This window comes from Pseudonaja textilis, chromosome 2 (genome assembly GCF_049901715.1).
Source record: "Pseudonaja textilis isolate UNSWEBS1 chromosome 2, rPseTex1.2, whole genome shotgun sequence".
Classification (NCBI taxonomy): domain Eukaryota; kingdom Metazoa; phylum Chordata; class Lepidosauria; order Squamata; family Elapidae; genus Pseudonaja; species Pseudonaja textilis.
The window spans coordinates 98,439,972-98,458,949 of NC_141991.1; the positions used below are offsets into that span (position 1 = coordinate 98,439,972).

Here is an 18,978-nt window from a genome sequence, read left to right on the forward strand (position 1 = left end):
TTTCCATAACCCGAAACAAATGATACCTCGATCCAATTAAAGTGAGAAAGAGGAAAGTTCTTTTTTTTCCCCCTTCAAATCTTTTATTTTATTCAAAAATAAAAAAAAACCCAAACAACCAAACCAAAGCTAAATAGCAGCATTAACATTAAAGTGAGAAAGTTCGTTCCGAAGTGCTATGGAACAAATCGAAGCACCGATAGGAGCTCTTGTTCAATACTGAGTTGTTTCTTTTATCAATCGCCAGTCGCTGCCTTTGGATTTAATCACCTCTGCTCCTTTCATAAGCGCGCGCTGCTCGTGCAAAGGCTGCCTCTCTTGGGCGATTAGGATCGAGCTGACCCGCAATTGCAGGTACAACCCGTAACAAGCCACCCATTCCGAGCCTACGCGGGCTCCCACATCCGGTCCGCAGCGCCAACGCGGGAGCCCAGGAGCGCTTGATGCGCGTGAGGGGTGTGTCCCCGCGGGCCGGCCTGAGAGGTGGCGAGGTTCGAGTTCGGCTCCTCCCGCCTGAAGACGCGGAAGTGGCAGCCTCCGGCGGAGCAGCAGCAACAACAACGGAAGGACCCAAAGAGGGACTGGGTGGGACATGGCGCCGACCGGGCTGAAGGCGGTCGTTGGCGAGAGTGAGTGTGAACGGGCCATGTGGGTCGCTTAAACACCTGCGGAATTCGTGGCTGTGAGCCTTTCTTGATCGGGGGGGGACGGGGGTGCGAGTAGCGCCTTCCGTTCCACGTCTCTTTTTCCCGCGAGTTTTCCCGGGGTTTATTTGTCCTACGCTTTTGGTAGCAACAGGGGCTTCTCTGATAGGAGCAGGCTTGCGGGGAGGGGGGAGGAAGGGCGGGTTGACAATCCAGTCGCCTCCTCCTAACCTGCTTCTCATGGCCCACTAAGGTCCGAATATAGAAATAGAACTTCCTCAACTCTGGTGATCGTTGTTGCTTTCATTTCTTCGTTCTTCCTGCTGCTTGCTTCTTAAATTCTTCACCTCCACGCACAACAATTTATTCTGTCTTAACTAAACCGTCAACATATTTGCAATCACTAATCATAGAGAAAAGTCCCCTCCTTATAAAGCCTTTATTTTTTTTCTTAATGTGTCCTTATTTTTTTTCCAGAGAAGTCGCACCAGATATCATTGCTGACATATTTTTAGGGTATCATGTTGTTCCCCCCACTGTCCTAAATCAAACACCCTTGCCTTTATGTCAGTGTAATTTATGCTCTACACTCTGTGGTAAATCCAAATTAGTTTAGTTTAGTTTGCATTCTCCTCCTTAAACTACCAGATGCAAACGTTTTATTAAAAAGTACAGCAACATAATTTTTGAGGAAAGAGCAGTTCAAAAAGTCACATGTTTTCTTCCTCAATAAATTTGAGTCATGAGCAACATTAAGTCATGATATAGTTATTATCGACTGAGCATGTTTGGGTAACCACCACTCATAGCTTTACATATTTGAACTAGGGCATTGTGATTTGTTTGACAAATGCTAATTTTAAAATGGGACTTTGAATACCTTCTTCCAACTCAGGTTTAAAAGTGGAAGCTTGAATTCTAAGTACAGTATTCTCTTCTAAGTAAAGTAAAACCTTTCTCTTATTTCCCCCACAACAACAACCTTGTGAGGTAAAGGGTTGGGCTTAGAGAGAGGAAGTGACCCAAAGTCACCCAACTGGCTTTCATAGCTAAGACAGGACTTGAACTCATAGTCTGCTGCTTTCTAGCTTGGTGCCTCGACCACTAGACTAGACCAAACTGGTTCTGTAGCTTCATAAGTTCATAAACATGCCTTTGTGCTTGGGAATTCATTTCTTCATAGTAAAATATTTAACTTCAATCTATCAGTGGTAATGGCCTACAATTGCAAGTGCAGTTGTAGGCCACTATCAGTAAGCAGCATGTACAGCTTTGAACCTTTCTTATATATGCCCTTAATACGTCTTTGTTGCCATATGATGTTATTTAGCACCTGCCTACACTAGCGCAGCCTCAAGCCCTAAAACCTTTTGATTTCTATCTTCCTGATAAGACCGTACTTCTTGCCCTGCAATAAATCCTGAAACCTAATAATGGTTTTAGTAGTTCTCCAGAATCCTGTTTCAACAGGATCCATGCATGGGATTTATTCAGCTCTGTTCAGCTATTGAACTAGGAAAAGTACCGATTAAACCAACCTGATGTTTCCCAAATATACTGATGAAATATATAATTTTAGAAATTGTCATTCCAACACATAGGAAGGGAACAGGCTAGATAAGACAGAAACATTGTAAAACATTGTAAAACATTGTAGTAGGAATTGATTAATGTTAAATACTTATTCATGTTTTGTTGATCATTAATGTGCTCTGTCTAGTTCTACTGACTGATCTCATTTTAATGAGGATTTGTGACACCTCACTTCTAGTATAGTTGAAACAAAATGGCTTCCCCTCCATCACCATAATATATCCAACCAATCATAGAAATAAAGGTTGGGGTAAAGGAGTAAAATGTCAAAATGTTATTTAATTCTAGTATTCAAAGTAATGCTTGTACTCCAGAGTTTTTGAATTTTAGTACTCTAGTTAACCTTCTATTAGTTGATCCCCAAAGAACAAGAAAAGGGAAATCAAATTTAATTTCTACAGATAAAAAAAGATTATATTCTATGGCCATACGATATATATAACTATTTGGTATGTTTATTGTAAATGTAACATGTCTGATAGAAAACATAACATTATTATCATCATCATCATCATCATCTCTTTTATACATTAAACATAAAACTCAGTCAACTGAACATTTAGAAATGTATCACACATATCATTGACTGGCTCTGATGAATTGCTGCCAGCATCCTAGGTATCAACCAAGTATCTTCTTAAAATGTATGTTGCTCTGAATCTTTTGCAGCTCTGCTGGCTGGCACTACAGCAGCTGCAACTTCTTGATGTATTTTGCAAAATTCTTGGACTTGGTACCTATTATTATTATTATTATTATTATTATTATTATTATTATTATTATCATCATCATCATCATCATACCCTGAAAATTTTGATATTTGTTTTTGAGACAGTAGAAAGGCTAGTACGTTGCTGTTATACTAGACTTAAGAATAAATAAATATTCTGGCTCATGTATCATAAAGAGTTGGATTTTAATTGCTAGTATTTTACAATCCAAAGTATCTTTTCGCTTTCAGCATTGCTCTACAGTTAATGGCCATTTTACAGATCAGGATCTTCAGTTAGCAAAGGAGGAATATTCCAATTTTGTTGCGGATTCAGGATATACCCCAAACTAAAATCTAATGATACATGCAAAATTGTATTGTTTATATTGTTTTAAACAAAACTGAAAATATTTTAAACAAGACTGAAATCTTGTTAATTTCTTGTAAATAAATCTCTTCAGCAACTATCGGACACAGTAAGCATTTTCATATTTAAGCTCTTCAAAAGGAATATGTCTCATATACTTTTAGAATATATTTTTTTCCTTTTTGTGTATCATGATTTGATTCCTATGACTTGTGTTGTTAAATACATAACATTTTAGTAAACATATTGGTTTTCTTCACACTTTGGTTCATCTACCTATCATCATTTGATTGGGAAAAAAATTCACTAAAATTTCAGGATATTGGCATAATTCCCCTTCAACCACAAGTTGAATACAGAGGAGGAAAATAACCCACTAATATTCTGTTCCAGATGTTATTCTGCATGTTTTATCTGTATATGAGGAGATTAATTTTAAAAAGTTATTGGAGGAATTTATGCCTTGAAGTAAATATTGTAGCATTTTTTGCAATCTTATTGAATATTTGATTTAAAAGATAACTAATACAAAGTAAAAAGGAATGACAGAATAAATGCAGAAAAGAAAAAAAATATGCAGAAAGAAAAGAATATAGTAAAGAAAAGGAAAAATATATAAATTATCTCCCCCTTCATAACAAGTATAACTATTTTAGTAACTTATCACTTTCCCTTAAAATACAATAAATAATCTCTGCTTTCTAAATCTCATTTTCTAGTCTTTAAAACTTAAAACTTGTGTGATCTGGTTCTTTGAATTTCCTAATTTGGAAAGATTGTGAGAATAATGTCTCCAATTAATGTCTGCTAAGCCTTCATTCTTCTAGAGCAGTGGTTCCCAACCTTTTTTCGCCCCGCACCCCTAAAGAAATTTCACTCAAACCTCGTACCCACTGAAATTTATATTTTGCTCAGTTAAGTTAATTGATTGCAAAAGAAAATAAAAATGCCAACATATAGCCAATATCCTATTATTTACCTGGACTTTTCTCACACCCCCTGGAATATCGTCTCACATCCCTATGCGAGCACCCCAGGTTGGGAACCCCTGTTCTAGAGCTTTATTTTAATTCTAGACCACAGAAAGGAAGGGTGGGACATAAAACACTGGTTTCCACTAGTCCCTTGTTTGCTTGGAATTGTCTTATCTTCCTTTGTAAATGAAACCCTGAATTCAGGGCTGTCACTTATTCTCCTTTTCATTACCATTAAGTAGACCTGTTCAAAGGATGTCTATGAATGGGGGAGGGGTGGGGGAACTTACCTTCATCAGACTGTGAAAAAATAATTAGTTCAGAAGTCACACACTGTTACTTGATATATATTGCATTCTGTTCTTGGTAGCATCATGTTCAAGGTTGAGTAAAGATACACATATCCATTTGCACCTAGTTGAAAATTTTAGCTGATGTTTGGTACAGTGTAGTGAAGTCAGCCTTCTTCTCTAAACTGCCCAGAGGCATGCAAATATGATGGTTTGGGGTATAGAAATTTGACAAATAAATAAAAAATAAAGGCACCAAGCTACTAACCAGGAAACTGAGTTCTAGTTTGACCTTAGACATGAAAGCTGGCTGAGTAACTTGGGGCTATTCATTCTCTCTCTGTCCAACTCACATCATATGGTCATTGTTGCAAGAAAAATAGGAAGAAATATTAGGTATGTTCACCATCTTGAATTGTTTCTAAAAATATTAAAGGCAGAATGAAAACATTCTAAAAATATCTTATCTAAATGACATTTACCTGCATTGATATAACAAACTGTAAAGATTACATGCAGGATTTAGTTCCAGAGCCCTTCAAATATTGTTAAGAAATTGTAATTTTTAATGTGATGGAAGTGAAAAAATTAAATATATTATTAGAAACTAATTATTTATTAACTATATCTAATGTTGCAAATAAAATCAATTCAAATTTAGATTCTGCTCTGATTCCACTCCCAGCATGCCTGGGTAAAATGACCCTATCCTATAGCATGATTTACTTACTATAATCCCCACAACATAAGACAACTGATATGCTTCATACAGTTTATATTTGGCTAAAGACTACATTTCAGAATATACCATTTCAATGGGAAAATCAATGAGATATGCTAAGCAAATGTTATCTCCCAGTTTATACAATAGATAAGCATCTAAGAGTGTGTATAGAGAGAGAAAGAGAATGAGAGAGAAAGGGGACCAAATGAAATACATCTAAACTGTTGTGTGATTATAGGAATCAACTCTGTCTTTTTCTTCTTTGGCATAGCATAGCTGTGGGGTGAAAATCAAGTGCTTTTATGTCCATTTGATAACTTAGTTTTTCATTTATTGACTTATTTGATAGATTTCCTAGAGGTCCTTTCCTCCAGGAGCTTATGGTGGTGAACATAGAACTCCCCTAATTTTACCTCCACCATTCTGTGAGGTAGGTTCAGCTGGAGAGAAAAAGAGGGAGAAATCCCAAATCACCCAGTGGGCTTCTGTGGTTTGGGTTTCCCCTGTCCTAGTCTTAGGCAACGTTAACTCAACTGTAGTCAAATTATGTGACCCAGATTCATATTCCATTTTTTTTCAACAAATTTAACAACCCTTTAGAATTCATGTGAAGTGCTAAATTGGGACTAATGGAAAGTTGGAGAAAAGAGTTTCCAATCCCATTATAGCTCAAGTTGAGGGAATGAAAAAGAAACATAAATGAGTTCAAGTCCCAGTGCAACTTGTTCCTATAACAAAATGTTCATCATTGTTGGACATTTTGAACAAGTAGTATTTTTAGCCTAAAGAACAAAATGCTTTTCTATCTATTTATAAACGTCATAGGCACTCAAAATGTTTGTGAAAGACTTGTGACTTTCTTGCTTTCTAGCCAAAATATATTTGTACATTATGATAGCCACAATTGGGCTGTGTACAGTGAGATGCTGCCCTTAAATGTGAAAAACTGCATTCCTTGTTTCCTATTCCTATAAGTAAAAAATAGGATAAAGATGGAGCCTAACGCCAGAGTGGTGGCTGATGTCTTTTTAATAAAGAATTAAAGTATTACCAGTTATACCTGTTTGATGGGACTTGAACCCACAGTTCTAATATTGGCTCCAGAATTAAAATAGGAAGTCGGCAAAGTAGAGATAAATGAAGAGGATGAAGAAGAGGATCTCAAGGCATTTTGCTATCTGATTCAGAGGAAAGGTTCTTTCCCTTCTATGTATTGGAGCTGATGCAATCATCAATCCAGAATTGACATTTGGGAAGTGATAGCTTGATTATTTATTACCTTAGATTTTTTTTTTCTGTTTATGACCCTGGGATCTCTTGCATTGAGTTGAAGTCTGGGTGACTGAATGGAACTGAGCGTTTACTGGCCAGATGCACTTACTGACGCCTATGCAGAGTTCACAGCAGATATTTTCTCTTTATGCTCTGACAGAGAAACATCTGTCCCTGCCTAGGACTGAACTTCCAACCTTCTGAGTGGGAGGCAAGTGTCTTTACCTCTTGGCCACTGAGCCACTCATTTATTACCATATAAACTCTAGAATTCCATCTGTAGGTGAACCAACCCTCAAATTTTTAACTAAAATATCATCAATCTAAGCCACAGATAATCTAAGCCTTAAATTTTTTTTATATTTTAATTTTTACAATGGGTTTTTCCGTGTGTTTTCTGGCCAGAGCCTAGGGTGATTTGTGCTCGTTTGCTAATATCTTTTTTGCAAATTAACAATAGTACAAAGAGGTTGTAAAATGCAATGTTAGTGAATATTAAGCTGGAAGATTTAATAGTGAATATTTTCAAGTGCTTAGAATGCTTAAATTATTTTTTAGAATTTAGAACTAATAAATGTTTTTACCTGTTGATTTAAAAGAAATAGTGAAAGTTGCAAATCCAATATATTTTCATGATTGCACTTCAATGAAGAATCTTAGTTTCAGTTCCCATCTGATCCTGAAGCTATTCACAGTCAAAACTTCTGTTTTAGCCAAACCCATCCCCATATGGCTATGTGATGAAGATCAAATATTCAGAGATTTCCATGTACATTACTTTGGATTTCTTAAGGAAATGCAGGCTATGATTATAGGGAATAACATAAAATATGGAAACCAGACTTGATACCACATTGCCTGCCTGATAACTCAGATTGGTTCAAAATGATTTTTTTTTTCATTAAATGAAATTATGTAAAAGTTTTTCAAGAGCTTTTATCAGTTACAATGTTCAAGGGGATGGCTGTACAAGAGTGAATGGATAGGTGTGAATCATTTCCTGCTAGAGAACTTCTTAAGGACAAAAGCAGATGAGCCTGGGAAGATGAGAGCACTTATATACTGAATTAAGAGATCAGGTGATAGAAAAATAATTCAGTAGTTTGTCATCTACCTTGTTGAAAACTCCATGGGAATACTATTTTAATATGCCTTCACAATGTATCTTAGATAGAAATATGGTTTTACTTTACTATAGGTTTTACATTTAGTTTTACTTTACTATTTCTACAAACGGTACTCAGTATAACCATTACATCTATTCTCTTTCTAAACAATTTTTCAAAATTTCATTTGTATTTTTATTGTGTTTAATTTTATTATATTTTATTCAAATTTGCATTCCTCCCTTTTTTTATTTAGTTCAACTTCTTTGTTTGTATATAATTGCTTTGAGGGAAGGGAATGTGAATATGATAGAAATTGAGATTCTTATGTCAATTTTAGAAGCACTATAACAAACTGGATTCCACATCAGAACAGAAATAATACATTGTTTTGAGACGGCTATAAAGGGTACAGAAAATGGCCTTGATGAACACAGGGAAGATTAATTTCCAAGGCAATGGTCAGATAGACATGGCTTGAGCCCATACCAAAAAAAAATTTACACAAACTTTTACACATTAGGATGGCCTTCATATAGGACCATCCTAATTCACATGAAGTTAAACAAGCACATTCAGACTTGCAGGTTTCTGTTACTATAGCTATTCTAATAATAGCTTTAGGTCCACAGAGTGTCTGTTTCTTAGTGTCTGGTCTATTTTATAGGCTGACGGGCTAAGCTTGTAGTGTGAAAAATGGGTAATTTCAGTCTTCTCTCACAGAATCCCTCTCAGTCTACACATCCTAGAATCACATTCTTGGGTGCAGAACTGTTCCTATCGTCTATCTTCCAAGGGGACGTCTTTATGGTTCCTTAATCCTATAGGCCTCAACAGCCTGTACATATTGATAAGTAGGAGGAAAAAATATGATACAATAAAAATCCATAGTGTTGAGGCATATGGCTAGGAAAAACACACAGGCATGCAGGACCCTCCCCTTTGGGACATGAATCAAATTCACAAGGTATATACAGAATTAATTTTTATTTAAAGAAAAAAATAGAAAATATCTAAATGAAATATTCACTGGCACACGGGGTAAAATATTATTGTTATTTAAATTACAATTCATGACCTCAAAGGATCTCCCATAGAATACTACAATGGTGAACATAATATTCAGGACCAACATCCAATAATATTGGTTTGTTTCTAATTTAGAGGAACTTTCCTGTAAAAAGATTCGAAGCTGATTAAAAGAGCACAATTTATTGAGCATATACAAAAATAATGTAGTTGAGGTAATAATCACCAGACTTTACAGTGCACTTTAAAAACACAGAGAAAGAAATTTTATACAATATTTCTAACTAAATGGGGGTGTTTTTTTGCCTATCCTTTTAAAGAAAGCTGCTTTTTGTGAAACAGATTTCCTTCTGTTTCAGTCTAGAAGAGTCCAGTCAATTCTTTTGAAGGCTGCTGGGGAAATGGAGAAGGCCTCCATTTTCTCAGTCTGAATTCTATCTTCTCTCTGTGTTTTACAGAGACAACCTTTTTTTTTCTCCACAGAAAGCAAGAGCATGGTGACCTCACTTTGTAGGTAGCCCAGGGCATGTAACTGTCTTTCATGCAGATGTAGATTTCACGTCCACGATTTATGTCAGAGCCTGTCCAGCAAGAAAGACTAGCAAATAGGCCACACTCTTGAGTGGAATGTTTGTTTTAGAAAATAACTATACCTAGCCAGGGATCCTTTATCTTGAGAGTTGACAGACCTGAGATCTAAGTGATCTAGAACTATATAGTAGTAGCAATGAATAGACTGATAATATGTTTTGAGGAGTTTTACAAAATCTTTCCACTCACATGTAAAAGAGTCAGAGTGTCACTTTAGGAAGTAACAATACGGTATGTATAGATGGTCCTTAACTTACCACCACAACTGGGAGCGGAAATTCCACTGCTAAGCAAGGTGGTCATTAAGTGAGTTACGCCTAATTTTACAACCTTATTTGATACAGTTAAATAAATCCAGCTTCCTGGATTTTTGGCTATTGCATTTGAATGACTAAAATCAATCGTGTGGTTGTTTAAAAGTTTTTAAAATGGCACCACTTTTAGAAGCATTGAAGATGGAACTTAAAAAGTATAAAGAAGATGCACAAGAAGGAAGAAGCTCTTTTGGCTTCGTATTTCAATTTTTAGAAATGGAGATTTGGAACTATGAGAAACAATAAGAAATGCCTGCAGAACAAGAAGACTGGGACAAAGAAGAAGCCATCTTTAATGAACAAGTAATTTTATGTGGGCAAGAAAAAGGAAAGGGGAGAAAGAGAATGAAAAGTTTAAGATTTAAAAAAACAACCAAAGAAAAGAAAAATAGTTTGAAAAACACGTATAATATTGGAAAGCAACAGAAGAGAGAAATAGAACTAGAGAGACAAGGGGGTAAAAAGGGGAGGGAGAAGAAGAGAGGGAAGAAAGAAAGGAAAAGAAGTTACAAAGGACAGAAACAAGATATAGAGAAACAGGGCCTATTTAGGGATAATGAGTGAAAATTTAATTGAAAAAGGGATTCTGTACAGGTACATAAGATTGTATGGTTATATTAGAAATAGAAATTTTAGAAAATTTGAAATAATGTATGATTAAAATGATGGATAAAATAGTTATTGTAACCCAGTGAAATGTTTGTTAATAAATAGATGAAATGAAATGAATGAGAGAATTGAATTAGGAAAAGATGGGAACATTTTAATTATTTAATGTTTTATAAAATATAAGTGAAGAGGAATAGGGAAAAATTAATTATGGAAAGCTTATAACTGTTCCCAAAGAAGTATGATATTTATTTGAAAAGTAATGTTAAAGAAGTTAAGATTTTAATGAACATTAATATTAATGATAGAACTGAATTGGAATGGAATGAGTGTTTTAATTATATATATTTATTTTTTTAAGAATATAGTATGTATTTTAAGAATGTACCAAGCAGAATTCGAATGGAAGTTATGTATTAAATTGAATGTTATAACTTTAAGGTATATATTGAAGCTTTAAGGTATATATTGAATTAAATAAGAGTTAAATGGATAAAACTAAAAGATATAAAGGTGTCATACTCCAATTAGTAATTATAGGAGAAAATTTGTTTAATGAGAAAAGATAATATGAAATTGAAACAGGACAGACAAAAAGTATAAATATAATGATTTGAATTGAGACAAGATAATCAAAATAAAATTGAGAAAATTAAAAGAGGGGAAAAGCTTTGTAGAAAATGTAAAATAGCAATAAGATATGGAACAGAATATAAAAATGAGCATGAAATTGGTGTCTGTACGAAGAAGTGTAACCCGGGACCATGCTACTTTCAAACAAGATGTTTTATTTGTATTATGTGTTTTTTTGTGTGTGTGAAAACTCAAATAAAATTTACAAAAAAAATAAAATAAATCCAGCTTCCCTTTTGACTTTGTCTGTCAGAAGCTGGCTGAGATCGCAATTGACTCCCAAATGTCTCCAAAATGCTGGAACTATCATAAACACATGCCAGTTGCCAAGTGCCCAAATTTTGATCACATGGCAACTGAGACACCACAACGATCATAAGTGCAAGGAGTAGTCATAAGTCACTTTTTTCAGTGCTTTCCTAACTTTGAACCGGCACTAAACAAATGGTCATAAATCAATAACTACTTGTGATGCTTATTCATGAATTTTAATAGTGTTTCCTCCCCCCTCTTCCAATTTTTGGTACTGTAGATTGACTTGCAACTTGCCAGTGTAGAAACCAACTTTCTCCCTGCAATCTTCCCACATATACAGCAAAAGGGAAAGCCAGCAGGTATTCAAGGGAGGCAGGGAGGAAGAAAGATTTTTGATGCAAAAAGTAATAAAAAAGGGTTCTTTGGTTATATGTGGGACAAGAAAAAGATGGTAAGGAGCTTGGAGGGGAAATTCAGTGAAGGGTAGCTAAAGGAACTAGGTAGTCCTTGCTTAATTCTTAAGGTCTACTAGCTGCTATTACGTCTAAAGAACCCTTTTTATTACTTTTTGCATTCCTAGCAAGCTTTAGCTTATGATCAACTTAGCCTTCCTGACCCCATTCTTGCAGATTTAAAACCATTTCCTGATATGCTGCTGCTGTAATATGCCCTTTATCCATTTTCTAAACTTGTCCCTCTTGTTTTTTTTTGGTCCATCAAAGAGGTCTTGCTGTAACCACACAGCTATCAGGTATCTCCCTTCACCATTCCAACCCCCACCAACTGGTTTGGTATTGTTTGTATTCATGTTTTAATCATTTTGTTTTTCAAAATTTCCCAACTCACCTGAACAGTTTTTCCCTTTAGGATGTTCAACCTTCCTACTTTTTCTTTTTAACTTGTTGAACTCAGTTCTGTTGAAATCTATAATGCCTTCCAAGGATCCTACCATTTCCACTTCTTCCCTGTTAGTATTAAGTCCAATATAGTTGATCTTCTAGTTGGTCCTTTTGAACTTTGAAGTTGCCTGCAAAGCATATCAAGAATCTATTGGATCTATTATTATTTTTTTTATTTACTTAAAAAACTGATATAGACACACATCTTGCATACTATAATTCTGGGCAGCTTATGGAACAACAATAAAACCTATAAAAACATAGAAAAAAAATCCAACCTCACAAAGTTAATGCACATTCATATTCTATTGAAGTGGCTGCAGCCTTGCTTTGCTCTAGTGTTTCCCAACCTCAGCCCCTTTAAAATGGATGGACTTCAGCTCACAGAATTCCACAGCCAGTGCATGCTGAATGGGGAATTCTGGACATTTAAATTCACCCATCTTAAGGGGCCTGAGGCTGAGAAACACTGCTCTACTCAATTCTTGCAGGAGTCTCAGTTGCCACAAGGTTTGATTCCCAGTTGATGTCAGGGCAGTTAAATTCCCCTACTCTCAAAGTGATGCCTTTCCTTAGATACCTTGGTTATCTCGTTTGGGAATACTTTTGTCTGTATCTTCTGTTCGGTTGAGTGTCCCGAAGCCCATACCAATAATGTCACTTTTGTTTCTTTCTTCTTAATACCCACCCAGGCACTTTCAGTGGGGTTTTCATCCTTTCATTCTCTACATATAATGAAGCTCCAGCTCTCAATTTGTTGGGCCTGTTTTTTTTTAAATAAATTATATCCTTCCAGTACAGGCAATCCTCAACTTCAGACCATAATTGGAACTGGGAAGCAGTCATAAAATGCCTGGTCATTAATCAAGGACTGTGCTGAACTGTATTCTAGTCATGAGATCTTTCCCACCATTGATTGGCAATCAGTCAATGGATTTATGCCTAAGACAGTATACAGCCTTATGATAACTTAAGCATCTGATGAAAGGATTTTATGTTCTGCTTTATATAGTCACCGGCTAGATAAATTATGTTAATCTCTTGTTAAATAAATCAACCCAGACTTCTTTGTTCCAGGTTCAAATTCATGCTTTAGTTTTATTTTGTTTAATCTGAAGATTTTCTGCAAGTAGCTGTTTTGCATTGGAAAATGTCATATGGAGCCGGCTATACTCAGTCAGAGGTCAGACACTGAAATCCTTCAGTTTATCTTGGTGCAACCACTTTTTAGAGCTTGTTTTACATTCTCTGGTTGTTGCTGCAATTTACCAAACCAGTTTTACCAGTTCTTTTTAAAAAAAATTCTATCTGTCCTGTTAGAATAAGCGTGTGTAAGAGAGAGGCAGACAGGCAAACGTCTGGTGCAATCTGAATATTTATGCACTTTAAGTGCCTGGTAGATTTAATTAACCTGTGTGATTAATTTAGATAATGAAAACCACCCCCAGCACCACTACTAAAAAACAACACCACTACAATCGAGCTGCTTTCTGAAGATTAATTCCATCAAATTTCGTTTGGATTCATAAACTCAGGCACTTTATAAATATATTCAGATTTTTTTTAGTAAAGAAGGACAACATATCTCATTCCTAACCACTAGCTCAATTTTCCTTTTGAATTTTAAGATAATTATCAGATATTTGGAATTACAGCTCAAGAGATTGTTTCAAGCTGTCATATAGTTACTGTTGTAGGAACAGCTTTCTATAATTAATCCATGGGAAACATCTGCCATTTGTCAATTAGAGATCAGAATGAGTTTTAAAAATAGAATTCTTGGCTCTTGTTTCTTTTCTCTTGTTGACTAGGGGAAAATGAGCTTTAAGGATCCCTGGAATTTCACCTCCTCTTTGAGCAAATGTATAATCAACAGGGAGCTGATGCTCCATTTTTTTTCTGCAGGAGAAGCAATGTTCAAATCATACTTCCCTGTCATTTGGGACAAGTCAGTGCCCTGTTTGCTGATGCCAGAGAAGGGGGAATCTGGAAGTTATAATTTCAACAAATCTGAAAGGCTGATTAAAAGCTTCTAGATTCTTACTAATATTTGCTATTTTTGTATTGCCGTCTTGAAAATACAATATTATAATAAGCAATATTGTGATTCCTTGGGTCTCTGCCAGCAATCCTTCTGTTTTTAGTATTTGGTCAAATTAACATGGAGGTACAGAAAATACATCATTGAATGCTGCTTACCCTCCCTGTCAGCATCCTGTTTATTTACAACCATGTTTATCTCACTTTTTTCAGCAAAATATTTTAAAAGTCACACATAATATAGTCTAAATTCAAATTAACAGCTTAATTATTAAATGATGTTTTTCTAACAGTAGTCTTCAAACTGACTTCAGGGAAAATTCAACCAAGCATCCAAATAAGATGAATCCTGTATTGGAAAAATGTTAGCCGAGCATTGTTGCACAGACAAGGCAGCAGTATTAAAAAGGACCTGCCCATCTGCCTCACTTTAGAGGGGGAGGTGGAATCAGGCCTCTAACGTTGTGTTTATGTACAATGTACACAGTCTGCTCTTTACAAATAGAATCCAATGCAGAGTCCACAGAACCAGTTGAAAACCTAAAATACTGTATGTAGCAAAATATCTAAAGTTAGAACCTCCGGCAGAAAGCCACAAATGCAAGATTTTACATGCTCTGAAAAGCTTTCAGACTTATAAACCTAAGCTAAAACAAAAATACCTTCACTGAATAGTGAAAAGACTATAACTATAAGATGAACCTTTCTTAGGAGGGCAGTCTAAAATATATAGTATTTTATTATAATATCTAAAACATTTAATAACAGCCTCCAAAAATCTTTAGAAAACAGAACTACTAGGACTACTAATAGTCATTTTGTCTCATGATGACAACAGGCTTGCAACAGCATGTCCTTGCCTATAAATGGCAAAATGTTGCCATGGAATAATATTTTTGTCACCTGTATAAAATTCCTCAGTGTAACCTGAGCGGATTCCTCAACCAGAGTCCTATCGTGGGGCATTCCTCTCAAATAGGTATCCTCTTATTTCTCACAGTAGGGGAAAGCTTCTGAAGATCTTGAAAACCAGGTCAACAGATGAGGTGAGGTGCTGTCCAGGTTGTTGTGGGAATGGTCTTTTAAATAGTTGATTCCAGATAGTTTGAGATTCATCTCAGAGATGCTGCTGTATGTCAGAAACCTGAACACTTGCTGCTGCTTCGTGCTTCTGCTCTAAAACCCGTGCAAAAACACCTGCTGTGTGTGTTTTGTGATTTTACTCAAAGTCCTACATTTTGGCTTGTATCAATGTCAAGAACAATCTCTCTTACTGTGACAAAAAGCTATACTGGGGTGATAAGAAAATTATTTATCTGACATAGGACTCAGCTAATCGTTCTCATTATAGCAAAAAATAAAATAAAAGCCTTCATTCTAATTTAATTGACCTTCACTTTTCAGAGATCCTGAATGATGTTATACACAGCATGAAGAAGGAAGGAGAATGGAAGGTTAGTACACCTAACCTTGGATGAGTTAAAGTTGTCTGATCAGTTTACTAATCTAAATTGTATGCATCTGCACTGGACTTTCTGTTTGTGTATTTAAAAAAAATCTCTGATGCAGTTAATTCATACAGGTAACAATGGGCTATGTATTCAGTAGACCTGCTGTATCCTCCACTGCGACACTTAAGGTTCTTCACGCTTCTCATATCTTTTCCCGATGCAGCAAGGTAGCAAGTGAGCCTTGAAATTACTGAGACAAAGATGTTGTTAAATTAGTTTTGCTCTACTGGGTTTGCAAGTGTGTTATGTGGCTATGCTGATTATCTCATATCTATCCTACAATTTGCTGTCAAGTTAGTAAATATTCTCCATCTCAGATTATTCTGAAACATAGTTGCCCCTTTAAGCTACATACCCACAATATAACTGTGAAAAAGTCCTGCACGATTTACAGTTTGTGGTTTATGACATTTTTTGGATAGGCCATTGATGTTATGATATTTTATGCTAACTTCTATGCAAATATTGTTATATTTAAATAAATACTGGTGGTTTTTAAGTGAAAAGCATAAACTTTTTGCAATTTGGTGCTGTTTGGATGGGGATTGTGAATTTTCTTGCATGCTTACAATGCATGCTTACAATGACTATGAAAACAGATTAACTGAGGCATACCCAGTGGCATACGTGTTGCAATTACTAAGGCTGATGCTAGTGTTTTGTTAACATTTTTATTGTTTGTGGCCCTGAAAAGGACTGTTAGGTAACTAAACATAGTTACTAATATGAAATTGGCAGCCCTTATTGCTTATCACCAGGCGGCATCGCTTTAGCATCGACTGTACAGTATGCCAAGTGGACCAGCGAACAGTGGGCCAAGGTCATCTTCAGTGACAAGAGCAATTTCTACTTGACTGGGAATCAGTGCAATAAGTATGTCAGAAGATTTCCCGTTGAAGAATTTAGGCGTACTGCCTGAATCTTATCTGCGAAGCATCCATTGCACGTGATGATCTGGGGCTGTATCGCTGCTTCTGGTATTGGTCGAATACAAATGCAGGGAATCATGAATTCCAAGCAGTAAGTTGAAGTCCTGGAAAAGACCATGCTTCCTCAGCTCAGCAACTTGTAGGGAAGGACTTTTACTTCCAGGATGACAACGCTCCTTGTCATCGAGCCAAGTCCATCCAGCAGTGGATGAAGAAGCATGGTGTTCAACTCCTGGATTGGCCAGCTCAGAGCTCAGATTTGAACCCAATTGAGAACTTGTGAGCCAAGATTGGTTACGAAATAAGAAGCATCCGAAGACCAAGTAGGAGCTGATTGAATCCCTTATTGCAGCCTGGCATTGTCACCAAAGATCATGTGCAAAGGCTTATACAGTGTATATACACATACACGTATACATACACATACACACACACACACACACACACACACACACATATATATATATATATATATATGTTTTCTGAGGTTCTCGCGGGTATTTGTATGTGGATCTTTGGTTGTTCGGGTTTTCTCCCGCGTAAGATTCAAAGTATCTAGGCCTAGATACTTGAATCTTACTGTGGAGAAAACCCGAACAACCAAAGATCCATATATATATATATATATATATTTGTTTTCTGAGGTTCTCGGGTATTTATATGTAGATCTTTGGTTGTTCGGGTTTTCTCCCCGCGTAAGATTTGAAGTATCTAGGCAACGTTTCGATGAAGTCTCATTCATCATCTTCAGGCTTCTGTCTCCAGCTCTGTGCTTCTCAGAGTAATGGAGATTGCAGCTGCTTCCTCCTTTTAACTGCCAGTGGGGGTGGAACTTGATTGGGTGGGGGCTTGGCTGTGTTCTGATTGGGTGGGGTGTGTTCTCATTGGTAGGGGGTTTGGCTGTGTTCTGATTGGTTGGGGGTTAGCCATGTTCTGATTGGTTGGAGGCGTGTTCTGTTCAGGAGGGGGCTTGGTTGTGCTCAGGTTAGTTTTAGTTGCTGGGGATTTGAGCTGGAGAGTTGTGATCTTGCTGTTTGGCTTCTAGTTCGTGGTCCTGCTGCATCTTCATAGTGGGTGTTGGTTTGCTTCATGTATGGCTCAGAGGGGTTTGAAGTGGGTAGTGATGCAGCTGCAGTGCAGCTTCTGGTCCATGGTCGTTTCTCATTTTCTGAATGGGTGGGAGTCTGTTTTCTACATGGAAGTGTGGTGGTGGCATCTTGTGTGGCTCTCATGGGTGTGGGTCCAGTGTCCTTCTTCATGTTAGGTACTCGTCTGTTCATGAGGGCGGGTTTCCAAATGGCTGGAAGGCGGGAGGTGTCATCTCGTTTGTTCATGCTGTGTGGGCGTTTTTCTATCTCTATGGCTTCTCTGATAATTCTGCTGTTGAAGTGTTCGGTTTTGGCGATAGTTCTGGTATTTTTAAAATCAATTTCATGTCCTGTGGCTTTGAGGTGTTGGACCAGGAAGAGGTCGTTTCTTCTTTTTTGATTGAGTTCTTATGTTCTTCAATGCGTGCGCTTATTCTTCTGTTAGTTTGTCCAATGTATGTGTTAGGGCAGGCTGTGCAGGGATTTCGTATACTCCTTGGTTTTCTAATTCGATTTTGTCTTTGGGGTTTCTTAGGATGGTGGATATTTTTTTTGTTTGTGCAGAATGCTGTTTTGATGTTGTGTTTTTGGAGGATCTTGCTAATTTTGTCTGTAGTGCCTTTTATATATGGGAGGAGGGCTTTTCCGTTTTCTTGTTCTCTGTCTTGGATTTTGGTTGGGGCTTCTTTTTTGGATTAGGTGGGTAATCTTCTTTCTTTGGAATCCATTGGCTGTAAGTACGTTGGTGAGAGTGTGTAGTTCGGTTTTTGGTGTTGTTCATCGCTAAGCATTTTGTTCTGGAGATGAGTGTCTTGGCTACGGAATTGATCTGTGCTGGGTGGTGGTGTGAGAGTGCATGTAGATAGCGGTTAGTATGTGTTTTCTTCTGGTAGATGGTGTGTCCTAGGAGCCATCGGATCTTTTGTATACCAAGACATCTAGGAAGGGAAGTTGATTGTTGGCTTCTGTTTCCATGGTGAATTGTATTTTGGGGTGTAGACTGTTGAGGTATGTGAGGAAGTTGTTCAGTTTTTCTTTCCCGTGTGGCCAGATTATGAAGGTGTCATCTACGTATCTGAGCCAGAGTTTGGGTTTGTGGTCGTATTTTTCTAGAGCTTGTGTTTCAAAGTGTTCCATGTAGAGGTTTGCGATGACAGGTGAGAGGGGTGATCCCATAGGTGCTCCTTCTATTTGTTTGTATTTTTGTCCATTGTAGGTGAAGTAAGTATTGGATAGGCAGTGGTTGGTTAGATCTAGGATGTGCTTGGGGGTTGTATTTGTTTTGGATGGCTGTCAAGGCTTCTTTTATTGGCACTTGGGTGAAGAGGGATGTGACATCGAAGCTTACTAGTAGGTCGCTAGGTTGTAAGTTTTGTTTCTTTATGATCTCGATGAACT

General features: G+C 36.8%; 1 protein-coding gene across 2 annotated transcripts in view; it reads left to right on the forward strand.

Moving 5' to 3' along the window:
- The first annotated feature begins 521 nt into the window (after nt 1-521).
- Nucleotides 522-18,978, forward strand: part of STXBP2 (syntaxin binding protein 2) — a 36,881-nt gene continuing 18,424 nt past the window's right edge. The window contains exons 1-2 of one of the 2 annotated variants that reach the window (XM_026696245.2): nt 522-629; nt 15,457-15,506. In XM_026696245.2, the coding sequence (XP_026552030.1) occupies nt 593-629; nt 15,457-15,506 (87 nt within the window). In that variant the 5' untranslated portion in view covers nt 522-592. Of the gene's footprint in view, nt 630-15,057; nt 15,099-15,456; nt 15,507-18,978 lie in introns of those variants that run through there. The other variant, XM_087924676.1, reaches the window with a different exon arrangement.